This window comes from Podarcis raffonei, chromosome 5 (assembly GCF_027172205.1).
Source record: "Podarcis raffonei isolate rPodRaf1 chromosome 5, rPodRaf1.pri, whole genome shotgun sequence".
Taxonomy (NCBI): Eukaryota; Metazoa; Chordata; class Lepidosauria; order Squamata; family Lacertidae; genus Podarcis; species Podarcis raffonei.
The window spans coordinates 20,950,213-20,965,115 of NC_070606.1; the positions used below are offsets into that span (position 1 = coordinate 20,950,213).

The window sequence follows — 14,903 nt, forward strand, 5'->3', positions numbered from 1 at the left end:
CTTCATTGCAATTCCTAGTAGGATTGGGTTCTTCCAACTGAAGGGTAATATAACAAATAATAATAATAATAAATCTTCCAAACATAGTCTGTTACCTTACTTTTTCTCTCAGGTTGTGAGGTTTGTCTGCTGACTTTTTTATTATAATAATAATAATAATAATAATTTATTATTTGTACCCCGCCCATCTGGCTGGGTTTCCCCAGCCACTCTGGGCGGCTTCCATAGAAACCAAAAATACACTAAAATATCACAGATTAAAAACTTCCCTGAACAGGGCTGCCTTAAGATGTCTTCTGAATGTCAGGTAGTTATTTATCGCTTTGACATCTGATGGGAGGGCGTTCCACAGGGCAGGCGCCACTACCGAGAAGGCCCTCTGCCTGGTTCCCTGTAGCTTTGCTTCTCGCAATGAGGGAACCGCCAGAAGGCCCTCGGCGCTGGACCTCAGCATCCGGGCAGAACGATGGGGGTGGAGACGCTCCTTCAGGTATACTGGGCCGAGGCCGTTTAGGGCTTTAAAGGTCAACACCAGCACTTTGAATTGTGCTCGGAAACGTTATTTAAATATACATATTATTATTTAAATATACATATATATATATATATATATATATATAATGTTCTGTTTACAAACAAAACATTTAAATAGCTACCTTTCTACCGGTAGGGCAGGGGCATGGGCGCAGCCGGGATTTTTGTTAGGGGGATGGGCAGAACCTCAGATTTGTATTGATTTTTACTTACTGGGGGACAGCTGCCCTGCCCCCCTTGGCTATGCCCATGGGGGGCACAGGAAGGAAACAAGGTTGAAAGGGGGCCACGGTCAGAAAAAGGATGGGAAACACTGTTTTAAAATAGGCACATGGGGCATTGCCCAGGCCCAGCCCATTGAATGAAGCATGCTACCAAAAAATCTCATGTGGCTCTGCATGGCAGGGATGGATTTGGTTGTGATAAAGACAGTTGTCTTGGGCAGCTTGCCCACATTTCCTGATTTTCTCATTGAAGAACTCTAGAGGTCCCCAGAACACAGTTTGAAAAACACAGCAATAAAGAACCAAGCTTTTGAAGCTTTCAGTGGTTTTTAAAAGATGGAATCTTGACAAGTACAATTTTTTCTCAGTCCTGCAGCGGTAGTATGACATGTCAAGCTGCATGCGCCAAAGTTTCCTCTTCTGCACAACTGGTACAGAGACAAGAGAAATGTCTTCTGTAGCATCTTGTCATCTAAGCCCCCGTTCTGGCATTCTCCTGGCAGCAAGGAAGCTGCTGCTTTTCGTGCTGCCCTAATAAGGCCTGGAGCCCAAGGCAACCTGGGAGGAGTCAGGGATTCAGCTACTTCCTACAGTAATGTTGCCTTCCTGGGAGCTGTAAGAAGGAGCTGCCTCATTGATTAGGATTTCCAGCATAAAAGGAGCAGTGCAAGGAGCCAATTCCAGAAGGGACTCTACATTTACCCCTTTGCAACAGGATGTATTACAGAGCACCCCAAGGTCCTCACCTGAGCTCAGTGAATTTGAGTAGGGTGAGGAAGGGACGTTTCTAGTAATATATAAATTTTATTTAGACACAAAAGGGATGAGGGCAGTATTTAAGCTCACAACAACCTTGTGAGAGGAGTTAGGCGAAGGAAAGGTGAGTCACCCACAGCTCATCATAGATTTGAACCCAAGTCTCTTGGGTCAAAGTTCAACACACTAAGCAATACACCACACTGGCTCTCCTCAAAGTTAGTTAGTTTTATCTCATATTGGCAGGTTTCTTATAATTCAATTCTTTAGAATGATTTTTTTTTTATGTCAAGTCCCTGTTGAACACTCTAGTCTAGTGTAGCTGGTCTGGTCACAGTACACTGGTTTCAGTCAGTGGCGTATGACGCATAAGGGAGAGATGTGGCTGGTGTCTTCTTTGGCTATACCTGGTATCCCTGGCATGGGGATCAGGTCCACTCTAGTGCTCACTTTGTCCTCCACCTTTCCCCTGGCCTCCTTTCCTAGTTCTGTCTCTCTCCCCTAACCTCCCATCCTGCTTTCCCCCCATCAAGCTCTCACTTCAGAGACAGCGGCTGTAGCTCCCTGAGGCAACCCATGCCTTGCACATGGTTCAGTCCCTGGCATTTCCAATTACAGATATCAGGTATCAAGGCTGTGGGAAACCCATTACTGAAACCCTGGGGAGCTGCTGTCAATGAGTAGTCAACACTGGGCAAGAGGAGCTCCATATTAGGCAGATTTTCATGCTTATATGCTCAACTGGTCTGTCATACACATACACTCTAGTCCTCTGTGCTGTTTCTCACTTTGCTTCTGAGAAAGCCTCCGGTCTTCTTGGCCCACCAGGCAGAGTGAGAACGATGGCACAATCACTTCACTGGGCCTTTCAGAATGCTCTGCACTCCAGCACATGCCTGCCTGAGCCAGCCTCTGGCACCAGCCCTCACAGTTACGGATTAACTCTACTCTCCAATTGTTTTACTACCTGCATTACTTCTTTCCCCATCAGAGCTGCTAAGTGGTTAATGTCCAGCGTTGTGACTCTGAGATTAATACTGTTTTTCACAGATGTCTTTGGGAATGTCAGATTCCTCACGCATCAATTCACATAGTCTGCAGTTTAAAACAGCAACCTCAATATTTCATTCAAAGTGTTTCCCTTGTGTCTTGGGGCAGAACTACATATTCTGGAAGCCGCCCAGAGTGGCTGGGGAAACCCAGCCAGATGGGCCAGGGTATAAATAAAAAAGTATTATTATGAGCAAGATGATAGGTATCCCCATGTCAAGTATTCTCCCTTTATACCTGTAACATGTAGAAATGATGGCCTTGTGTCATGGTTGCAGCATTCCATATCTTTCTTCACTCCCAGTCCATGCTATTGGCTGCTGCTGCTGGCAGCGCTGGATTTAGGGTTGTGCGGGATGTTCCCCTGCACAGGGCACGCAAAATGGCAACAACAATTTATACGAGTACCTACTGAGAAGATCAATTTAAAAAGCAACTGCACCAAAAGTAATTACTGCGAAAATAATAAATATTGGGGGGGGGGGAAGGCACCAAATTTTGCCCTTGCTCAGGACACCATATTACCAAAGTCTGCCCCTGCTGCTGTCAAACGCAGGGAGGGGCACATGATGATGCCATGACATGGGATAAGGAATATTATATGTTGCAGGGGAAAACTCAATGTGAATATGGTATTTTCAGAACAGCACCCCCACGCCCCCTGTATTGTGTAGATACATATCAGACTGTAGCTTATTCTCTCTGTGTTAGTGAGTATGTAACAAAATATTAGCAATTTATCTAGCTTTGTGATTTGCTAATGTGCTTCTTTTCCTCTTTGGTGGTAAAGTAACAGAGGCTGATTAGATAATACTGCAATTTTCCTGTTTGAAAGCAAAAATAAGTTGGATGAAGTGAGGAAAGCCAAGAGTGAGTGAGTGTGTGTGTGCTTGCCTGCCTGCCCATTGTCTGGAGTAGCTATAAGCATAACTTAGCCCCAGGTCATAGATGACATCATTGTGAGGACCACATGCAAAACAGGGTAATCAATGTGCTTTGTTAGGGCTTTCAATTTTTATTCTGGACCTACACTTTCCCTTCTGATTCATAGGTGCATATGTGACGGCTGCCATCTTGACAGACCCCAGAGATTGAAACGGGGACCTCCAGAGCTGAAAGCGTGAGTCTCTACAGCTTGCGCTAAAGAGCCAGGCTCTGAAATAGGCTGTAAAAGACTCCCTTGTTCTCTGTGGATCAGCCACAGAAAGGGATAGTTCATATACTTAGATAGATTTACCCATAGCTATTCATCCCCAGGTTCTTTCCCTGCATTTAGTGCTTCAGGAACAGTTCTCTGCAGTGCTCTGTCCTTTGATAGCTCCCTCTTTGTACCACCAAATCCATGCTTCATGTTTCAATCCTAAGGAAACTCACCAAAAGTTGTCTTTACTCGTTCACTGGCATTACCAGTGGGGCATGTGGGTAAACAGCACCAGAGCAAAAAGCTGCTCTCGGATCAAAGGTGTTTTCAAAGACAAGATGTGCCAGTGTGAATAGGGAACAGTTACAGTGACTGTACACAAAGTCAGACAGAAATGTCCTAAGGACATTTCAGATAGGGTGGGGTAGTTGTTTAATAATGGAGACTTGTGTCTTGCCCTCTCACTAAGCCCCAGGGGGAGAAACAAAAATTTTACTTCACTTATCTTCACATAATAGTTCTGTGATAAGATGGGTCACCATTATTTATGCTATACACATAGAGAACTAAACCTGGGAAAGGCTATTCACTGAGTCTAGGGTTGCCTAGGGATTTGAACCCAGGTCTCCTGGTTCCACGTTCCAGCCCATGACCACTGGAGTTTTCTTAGGTAATTTTGGGAGGTGTAAGGAGCTGTGCTTACCTGCAGTGCATCTTGTTAGCAAACCGCCTAGCAGATAATTGCAGGAGTGGGGTATTAAAGAACAGAACCACAGTAAATGTGGGCATTGTGAAGAGGGACTGCAGAATACGTGAAAGCATTACCCTACAGTGAAGCATATAGACACTAGAGTGTTCTATAAAAGAATCAAGGAAACACCGGTTGCAGTGATACTTAAGAGACTCAGACTGATAGAACACATTATGCTGCCAAATTAAATTTCCAAAGCCTAGATGCCTCTTCTCAAAAAGCAGAGTTGGGAGACAAAAGTTGTGTGTGGAAGTGGGGCTTCCATGCCCCCAAACACCCCCTTCCATTGCCCTTGCACCCCGCTCCATTGTTTCTCCCCTTGCCAATGTTCTAGACCAGTGGTTCCCAATTGGTGGTCCGTAGACTGCAGGGGGTCTGTGGCACCATTCACATGACGAAAGCTACTACAGAGGTATCAAAATTTGCAAAAGTAGGGGTTCCATGGCTTGGCTTCTGAAAAATGGGGGGCACAGAACTTAGCTAATTGGAAACCACTGTTCTAGACACATGACTGAAACATGATGCTGACACTCCAGCTGAGAAAAAAATAGCAGGGAGAATTGCAGTGGAGAAGTAGCTGGCAAGGAAAGGATTCCCTCTTCCAAGACACCCCTTCAGTAGAGAAGCAGCTAGGAGGCTGAAAAGTGAATTGGCTGTACCGTATGGTCCCAGACGATGAGGAAAACTATTGTCCCAGCTGACTGCAAGCAAATACTTTGTTCTTGATCTTGCAGTTTCTTTAATTGTTTGATTTTAGTGCTTTACTGTGCTATTGATGGAAGGATTTTGCTACAATGTTTTCATAAAATCACACTGTGGTACAAAAACTAGTATCCTGATTCTTGGCACATTTACTTGATAGCTTTTACTAGGTAGCAAGTTTCAGTATTCACAGTGCAACCTATTTCCATGTTGTGTGCAGTATTCCCTAGGTAAAAATTAGTCTGAGAAAGAGGGTCTAAATAAAAGTGTTGACGGACTAATAGATTATTTTCAGTCCTTGGTGTCTCCTGTTACAGCTTCATCATAGCAACACCTATTATAAGTCTCAGGTTGCATTAAAGTGGTTGTCTTCAACCTTTCTGTTCATCTCAAGCCCCAATCTGTAACATGGAGTCCACATTTATGTTTTCTCTTTCTTTCCTTTTTCTTAAAAAAGAGAGAGAGAGAGGATTGTGATGATGCCATTGGTACAATCCACTTCAGGTTACACAAGTTGAAAGCCAGTGTATTAATGCTTATTTAGGTTAGAAAATTATCCACAATAGCATTGTCCTCCAAAGGAAAGTTAATGTTAAAACTTCCCCCATTGTTACTCTTGAGAAGTCAGCCTGTTTTTAAGTTTTGGAGGAAGCTAAACACCCTTTAAATTGTGTTTCTGTTCCCATTGCATCCCCTCCAGTCATGCACAATATCCATTTCAAAGGGATGCCCTCAAAATAAACATTTGCATTCTTAATTATGTATCATGGTTAAGAAGATGTTTCAGATCCAGTTTGTTTATTCCATTTGTATTGTTACTTTTATTTTTGTCCATTGCTCATTTTCAACAGGTAGGACCTGCTAGGTCAATTTTGATTGTGAGCTGTTGGCATGTTTGGATCCCCATGCCGTGTACAAAGAAAACCTAACTGCTGGTTTTTAATTATTACACGTACACTCTCGTTTCCAAGCTTTATGTAACACACATTTTGAGTAGGAGTGCTTCCATTATCTGTAATAAACAGCCTCAAGTGTTCCAGCACTGGAAATCATAGCAACCAAAGTTAGCAGAATCGCACTTCAACAAAAAGATAGCTTGACTTTGCCCAGTACCATAACCCCTCTATTTATTCATCACATTCATACCTGTCTTCAAAGGTTATTTAATTTATACATATTGGAAAGCTTGAAATTTTATATTTTACATTCCTGTGTTAATGGCTTGCACCTATTTAAGTTTAAAAATATGATATGCATGTATGCCAATTAACGCAGAGCAGACGCACATCAAAGACCAAGCTGTAAGTTGCAGGTATGAGAATACAGTAAATAAATAATAATACATTTACAAGTGAATATAGTGCCTGCGGGCATGGTCTGTTCACATCTGCAGGTGCACCACTTGTGCATGGAGGGTCCCAAGATAGCATCCTACAGCCCTGACTCCCTTTCCCATTTATGTGTGAACAGGCAGCATGATGAGATGTTAGGAGAATATTGGGCTTCTCATGTCCACCATCCAACTCTCTCTTGTGCCTGATACAAGAGGAGGGAGGTGAGAGACATGTGCAGGCCTCCTGTTCTCCTTATTATCCCATCAGATTGACTGTGCACATGCCTGTAGATTTGGTGCTCCAGAAAGCTCTGTTGAGCTGCATTGGAATCAACCATACATCTAGGTCCTGCTTGTGATGCAAATGGATTGTGACATTTGTAGAGTTTTCTACCATATTTGATCACCTACATAGCAAGGTCATGGGGATTTTTTTAGAGTATGTTCTTTATGTCTATATCAACCTAAGCTCACAGAAAAAGATGGTAGATCTATTTAGTTGTATGCATGAGTTTATTTTATTGTGGGGGTGGGCAGATAATCCTGGCTATCATGTGTCACAAAATACGTAATTTTATTACATCAGGGTTTTATAGTAATAAAAGCTTTTATGCAGCGCTTTTCGAATGTCCAAAGTGCTTTCAATAGATTTTATCTCAGCATATGTACAACAACCCCTGTAAGGCAGGTCAGTGTTGTTATCCCCAGATTGATGATTTGGGATGATGGACCCAAAGAGAGAAGACCCTTACTTTTTAAATTCATTGCAGATTTCCTGTTTCACAGCTGATTCTTAGTCTGTGTACCACAGTAGCTCTCATAGAACACTTAATAGGGGTTTTTGGGTGTGCTGCTTATGCAACGTGTGAGAGGATGCCCTCTGAATTCTAATTTTAGCTCATGTAGCAATTGCCGTTCCTTTAAAGGATTGCTGTGAGCCAGTGCAGGAAGAAAGAGCTGAAGTCTAGACCTGATTGAGCTGGGACAAGGGAGCTAAAGCCATGGTGGCTCAAGAGCTTAAAAATAAATGACATTGGCAAAGCAAATGTATCCAAGCATCCACTTTGCTTCATGTGTTGCTTCAGTTGCTAAAAATCCACTTTCGCAAATTTATTGCCATTTGCCACCTCTGCAGGTAGCATAGTTTCAAAAGTGAAACTCTTCATGCTTCAACTAATTTCATTGCCATTCACCTCCATAATCATTGTCATATGCATTTGTGCTTCACTGTCAAACGTATTTCTTCCCTTCGCTGATGCAAAAGCAATTGCTCTCCTTGCAACCAAACAGAAGCTATTAACTTTGTAAATGTTATCACTGTCAGGCAGTTCACCAAGCTAGTGTATTGGCTGGGGAATGAAAATTAAAAGATTGCTCTTCCCACCCAGCCCAAGCACTCCTTTAAATTATAAAGTATGACTTTATATACTAGGTGTATCTCTTCTCCCCCCTCCCCATTTTCTTTTTTGCAGTGATGGGACTTTCCCGTATGATTCTGTTCCTTGGCAGCAAAACACCAACCAACCACCAGGCTCCCTTTCAGTGGTCACTACAGTATGGGGTGTGACTAACACCTCCCAGAGCCAGGTAAGCTTCAGTTTGTGGCTTCTCTCCTCGGTAACCATTCTTTGGATCAGATAAGGCAGATCTGCTGGAGGCTGAAAAAAATAATTCCTGGGCCCTAGGAGGCTGGGGGGGGGGTTGTTTGGCTTGCACTAAACCTACCAAGTTCACGTGTCCCAAACAAAACATAGCTATCCTATGAAATTTGTGCTTCTCCAAATCTTGTGACACACTGCTCCAATTCGTTGTAGGACGGGCACACAGAGATGTGCATCTTTAACATAATGAAAATGCATTATATGGGAAAATTGCTTGCAAAGATGCATATATTAGAAAAAGGAAAACTGCAAAGTGACTGGCACTGTGTGAAACTGAAATTGACAGATCCATCCATCTCTACTGGGCCTAAATTTGGCTTTCAAACAAGGCCTGCCTGCCCGTAAGGGAAGCTGAGGCAGCTGCCTCGGGCAGCTTCCAGCAGTATCCCACCAAAATCTTGCGAGCTCTCATGTACTCTGTGAGATCATGACCATCGCCATCGCTTTGTGTGACCCCAGTAAGGGAGGCAGCAGCAGGGCAGGGTGGCCCCTTCCCGTTTCACCTCAGGCGGCAAAATGAGGCACACCCATGCTCTCAAAGGCAACTAGTCCTGTAGCCTTAGGATCTTTCAGTGCAGGTGTGGGCAGAGGGTAGACTACTGTCCACCAGGGGATTTCAAGTGGATAACCTAGTAATTGCTGGTTGATGGGATTTAAAAATAAACTAAAGCTGCACTGAAAGCACATCAGAGTGCAAGTAGATACTGCTCCAGCGGGAAGGTAAACAGCGTTTCCGTGTGCTGCTCTGGTTCGCCAGATTGATCTTATTCTGCAACACATTCCTTACGTTCTGAAGCAACAGCGATCACTTAATGCCAATTCATTATATATTTAACCTTTGAGAGATCCTGAATTTGCATTCTTGCTTTGCAAATGTAAAACACATTAGTGGACCATGGAGATTCTAGAGGAGAAAATAAGCAATCACCAAGACTGAATTTAGCCATCCCTCTTCTAGGGACTCTTACGTGGCTCCAGATAGCCCATGCTCTAAGATCACTGGGTAGGTAGGGACCTGAGATAATAAGGGTGAGCAATAAGGGAAGGTGCCTTAGACAGAGTCAGGCCATTGGTCCATCTAGCCACAGCGGTGTTTCAAGATATCAGGCTCCCCACCCCTGGTCCCTCCAAAGATCCTTTCTCTGGATCTGCCAGAGATTGAAGTTGCTACTGTCTGCACAAAAGCATACAACCTGACACAGAGTTACACCTCCTGTAACGGAATGAGTGCTCCTATCAGAGCTGTCAGAACTGTTCAGATGCCACTTCCATTTCTTCTTCTTCTTTCAACCAGGTGCTGGGAAATCCTATGGCAAATGCTAACAATCCTATGAACCCAGGAGGAAATCCCATGGCTTCTGGGATGACTACCAGCAATCCTGGCATGAATTCACCTCAGTTTGCTGGGCAACAACAGCAGTTCTCGGCCAAGGCAGGCTCCAATCAGCCGTACATACAACCGGGCATGTATGGGCGGCCCAACTACCCAGGGAGTGGAGGCTTTGGGGGAAGGTAAGGCTGGTTTGTGTAGACTAGAACTTGGCACTTCTCAGGCATGTAAGTAGGCAATGAATGGATGCATTTGAAGCAGGAGCAGCTTAAATGTCCTTTGCCATACAACACATGGACCACATACACATGTCTAAGAGGCATATCATGCTCCCTCTGCTCGATAAGACATGCAAATAAAAACTCACCTGCTAGATCCAACCCAGCATTCTTTTCGCAGCAATTGTCAGTTGGATGCCTTAGGGAAGGGCACAAACAGGACATGGTGGTAATGAGCTTTTCTTGTTGCTTCCCCTAACATCCAGAATTGGGTGATACAGTGCCTTTGTAGATGGAGGATCCATTTAATTCTCTCAGTTAATAGGCACCAATGGATTGATTCTCTGTGAACTTGCCTGATCCATTCTTAAAGTCAGGGATAGGGAACCCAGGGCCCTCCAGACACTATGAGACTCTGATCTCCATCAGTCCCAGCTGACATGGACAGTTGTCAGGGATGATGGGAGTTGTAGTCCAGGAATATGGAGGGCCACAGGTTCCCCAGCCCTGTTTAAAGCCCACATTTAGTAGTGAATGCCATATTCATATAGATGTATACAGAGGAACCTCTTGGCAGTTAGCCTATTCAGCTGATACTTCATGCCTATGTTGAGATTGGGAGTCACATGTTTCTCTTGCCTACTCCTCACTGTGGGGAGGACCAACCACCTTAATCTGAATATTGGATCTTCCTGGCCTTATGAAATAACAATCAAATTCTGTTTCACAAGGACATGGAGACTGCATATGGAAATAAAGTCTGGTGATTTCTGGTTTGGTTGCTCACTTATCATCCCAAGGTGAGGAAAAGAACAGGCAAACCTGAGGGCCACTTCCAGTCTCTTAATCTGATCAGACCCCAAGAGACCCATACTATCATAAATCTGACATGCTAGAGAGATTATAGTCCTTCTATAATATGGCTATAAAATGGTTGTCTTACTGAAAGTTATGTAGTTACGGGGTCTTTGAACCTAAACTATATATAGTTATAAGATGGTTAGCTTACTGAAATTTCACTTTTCTTATTGTTCATCACCTTTGCAATAAGGGAACAAAAATCACAGTCTCAGCTTTAGGGCATTCTTGGAAAAAAAACAGTGATAGAAGAGGGTGACATAAACATAGAAGCTGGAGCCTTAACAGTATAATGTACTGTTAATGGATAATCATGCCGTCAAAATTTTTTTTCTGCTTATGCAAAAAGTCTGAAGGGGTTACAGTTAACTATGCCTAGTAAAGCTACATAGTTGCTTTAAAAAGAAAAGGCTGTCTAGACTCAGAGGGAAATTAATCACAGTAGCAGGAAATGATTTGCAAATGACTTAGGTCAATCAATTAACTCTAATAAACACCTAAAATAAAGTTTTAATTAACTCTGAAATTGTGACACAAACCACAGTTTAGCCATGATTAACATTTTGCTAAGCTAGGAGGAGAAGGATATTGATGGATACAAGTACTGCTGCTTTGCATGAGAGAATGATCTTTGAATGTGACTGAATCCGAGGCCCAGCAATACCGTGCTTGCGTTCGAATTGTCACCACAGAAAATTCATCTGACAAAACATTGGTCTGAGGTGGTTATATTTATCTGCATTGTTCAGAAACAATTCAGGCACGCCTTGTTGATTTATGTTTGTGCAGAGTTATGTTGTTATCAATCCATGTTGGCACACCTAGACCTACCAAGTACCCCAACGTGCTGTCATTGCCCCCACTGAGGAGGGGAAGCCCTTCCTTCCTCCAGGTTGCCTGAAGATGTGGCTGTGGGGTGCTTGGTGAATTTTTCTGGAGCCACCACATTTCTGAGAAAATATGCAAATAGATAAAAGCAATTCCCTGCAAAAGTTCTCAGTGGACGGGAGTTACAGAATTCATGAAAGGGAACAAAAACGATCAGAAAGCTGGGACTGGGGTGGGTTTGGGAATTGAGCATGAATGTAAATAGTACGTTTGCAGTGGATACTCTTGGGAGGGGAGAAGAGTGGAATTTGCAAAGGATTGCCACCTAGAATGAGGTGTGAGAATTAAAGTAGCAGAAGAAATCAGCAGAGAAGTATAAAGTGACTCAATTCTGTGGGGGGCAACGTTCTATTTGAAAGCATCCAGAGTTATGCTGCAGTTGCAGAATTCCCTAAACTCTGTACAGGGATTATCAAATATTGGTATATATCTGTAGCATCTCACTTTCATTCTGCACATCTTCCCCCCTCCCCGTATTGTGTCTGTTATAGTCCCAAATGCAAGCTTGAACACTGGTGCCTTTTAATTGCATTTCTCTCCTTTAGCTACCCAGGAGGCCCTAATAATCCTGCAGGAATGGGGATCCCACCCCACACCAGGCCGCCTGCTGATTTCACTCAACCAGCTGCTGCCGCCGCCGCCGCTGCAGTTGCAGCAGCGGCAGCTACAGCCACAGCTACTGCCACAGCAACAGTTGCTGCCCTTCAGGAAACACAGAACAAGGAAATGAATCAGTATGGACCGGTAAGAGAACCAGCCTACTCCCATCATAGAGTCATTTCCCCTTTATTATGCTTTAGGTATAATTGGTAACTTCAAGTTACAAAAACTTGGCCTATTTTCTGGAATGTACTGCATATGCAAGAAGCAGGTGATTGCTGGATGGAAATGCTCCTTCGTTTTCTTTAATTCTTAAATACATTAAGAATTAAATACATTAAGAATTTTCTGGGGGGAAAGGTTGACAAGTTAAATATACTGTCAGTCACAGTTGGAACTATAAAGTCAAATAGAGGAAAAACCATAATTAATAAATGTGTAACAGATTAAAACCAAAGAAAGCAGTAAGAAGCACCATAACTTTTAAAACCCAAGAGAAACAACCAGACTTCTAGGAGTGAGATGGCATAGAGGGGTTTCTGGGATGTTGGTTTTAGAGTTATAAATAAGGCTACCACAAAGAGCCGTGTTCTGAAGATTTTGCATCACAAAAGGAAGGAGTCTGAAGCAAAGCCCTCTCTAGATATCTCAAAGAATTAAAGGGGCAGAAATGTTCCTGAATATATATGTTGGTTATTATAGATGGCCTATCTTTGCTGCTAACACACCCAGCTTCTAGTTGCTCAGCCACTCTTTGAACCCAATGTTTTCTGCAGCTTCCTAGCTCACCACCAGGAACTTACATACTTGTAAACCTATGAAGCTCCCCTTTCTAGTGAAAAGAAAGCATCACCATCTGTATCTTAAGTGTTAGACTCATTTAGGGTCCTGGAAGAGAGGCCTGAGAAATAAAAAGTTCATACCTAGATTAGAGCATGGTGCTGAAAATGCCAATGTTGCAGATTTGATCCCTGTATGGGACAGCTGCATATTCCAGCATTGCAGGGGGCTGGACTAAATGATCCTCTGCGGCCCTTCCAACTCTATAATTCTATGATTAAGCAAGAGAGAAAGTCTCTTGTATACATTTGATGGCTGGCCTGAAGTTTTGCACCAGAGCTATGTTTTCTTTACCTTGGAGATTTTTTTCACCCTGTAAGCCAGTCTTAGACCTTTGCTCCTGAGCCCTTTGTTCTAAAATACAACCACCTAACCTATAAGAGAAGCAGTGGCATTTCTTCCCTTTCATCTCTAAACACATACATGAATAGAAGGTTTCAATGTCTTTTCTTGGAGACCATTCAAGTGTTGTGCACCGACAAAGAAGTCTTTGGAAGTTAGTGGTTTACTACATTAGATGAAGCAATTCAGTTTAAGAGAGTTTTGTTTACGTACCTCAAAATTTAGATTGTGTAGCCTTTAAAACACTCAGCTGGTGAGTTGCTCTGTGACATCAGAGCAGCAAAGCCAATGACATCCAGAGAGCTGTGAAAACCTGCCAATGCAGAAGGACTATTAGGCAAAAGCATAAAGAGGTTCTGAAGGAGATGGAAAGAGACTTGAGGGAGGACTATCAATCAGATTTGGGCAACACAATTGTTGGAATAAGAGTGTGGGTCCTCTTATGGGATGACAATGGGTTAAACCACAGGATGCAGAGTGTAGGAGTAAATGGAGAAAAGTAAGAGGGGGCGATTCTCCAAGAATGGGGGAAGCTCAGTGATAGAGAACATGCTATGCATGCAGAATGTCTCAGGTTCTGCTCCCAAAACTTACCTCATGACTTTTTATCCCTTTTGAAAAACCTAACTATAGTAGGTAGTGGTGCATTCCTTTATTTTTTATTATGTGGTACTTCAAAAAAAACTCATAATAAGTGTACAACTTACACTTATTATGAGTTTATTTTAAAGTACCACAGAACAAAAAGTAGAAGTATACAACATACTGCAGGCCACAACATGGAGTTCCCATGGCTCTGAGAAACTTACTAACCTTTGCATACTTTTTAGTCACTTTTAGAATTCCAGTTACACCTGCCGCAAGCAGAAATAGAGGCGGAGGAACCTACCGCCCTCCCCATTTGCTGATTTTAAAATGCGACATATCCCCGACTCCCTTCAACTAGGCTCCCCCTCCCATTTTAAATGCATGTCGCATTTTATTCTTTTTTCTTCTTCTGTTGAAGGTTTGTTCCTCTTTCCAGATGGGTCCAACTCAGGCTTACAACAGCCAGTTCATGAACCAGCCTGGCCCCCGTGGCCCGGCTTCCATGCCAGGCAGCATGAACCCTGCCAGTATGGGAGCGGGCATGACGCCTTCCAGTATGAGTGGGCCACCTATGGGCATGAACCAGCCCAGGCCGCCTGGAATGAATCCTTTCAACCACGGGCAAAGGATGCCACAGCAAGCCTACCCTGGCCCGCGTCCCCAGTCTTTGCCTATGCAGGCCATGAAGAGACCGTATCCAGGAGAGGTGAGTAGCAGCAGAGGCTTCTCCTGCTCTTATGCATGCTATACAGATGATGTGTTTCTGAAGGAGTGTGGCCAACCCCCGTCATTCAGCTTGGACACTGAGATCCAGCACTGAGGACCTCCTGGCAATTCCCTCACTGTGAGAAGTGAAGCTACAGGGAACCAGATAGAGGGCCTTCTCGGTAGTGGCACCCACCCCCTGTGGAACGCCCTCCCGTCAGAGGTCAAGGAGAGGAGTAACTACATAACCTTTAGAAGACATCTGAAGGCAGCCCTATATAGGGAGGCCTTTTAACATGTAATGTTTTATTATGTTTATATATATATGCTGGAAGCCACCCAGAGTTAGATGGGCAGCGTACAAATATTATTATTATTATTA

At 43.4% G+C, this 14,903-nt stretch overlaps 1 protein-coding gene across 16 annotated transcripts in view; it reads left to right on the plus strand.

Moving 5' to 3' along the window:
• ZMIZ1 (zinc finger MIZ-type containing 1) overlaps positions 1-14,903 on the plus strand; it is a 369,131-nt gene that overhangs the window by 327,507 nt on the left and 26,721 nt on the right. For 11 of the 16 annotated variants that reach the window (XM_053388158.1, XM_053388149.1, XM_053388147.1 and 8 more), the window contains 5 exons: positions 3,616-3,684; positions 7,964-8,078; positions 9,447-9,664; positions 11,992-12,190; positions 14,235-14,522. In XM_053388158.1, coding sequence (XP_053244133.1) covers positions 3,616-3,684; positions 7,964-8,078; positions 9,447-9,664; positions 11,992-12,190; positions 14,235-14,522 — 889 coding nt within the window. The remainder of the gene's footprint in view (positions 1-3,615; positions 3,685-7,963; positions 8,079-9,446; positions 9,665-11,991; positions 12,191-14,234; positions 14,523-14,903) is intronic. The other 5 variants (XM_053388156.1, XM_053388164.1, XM_053388155.1 and 2 more) reach the window with 3 other exon arrangements.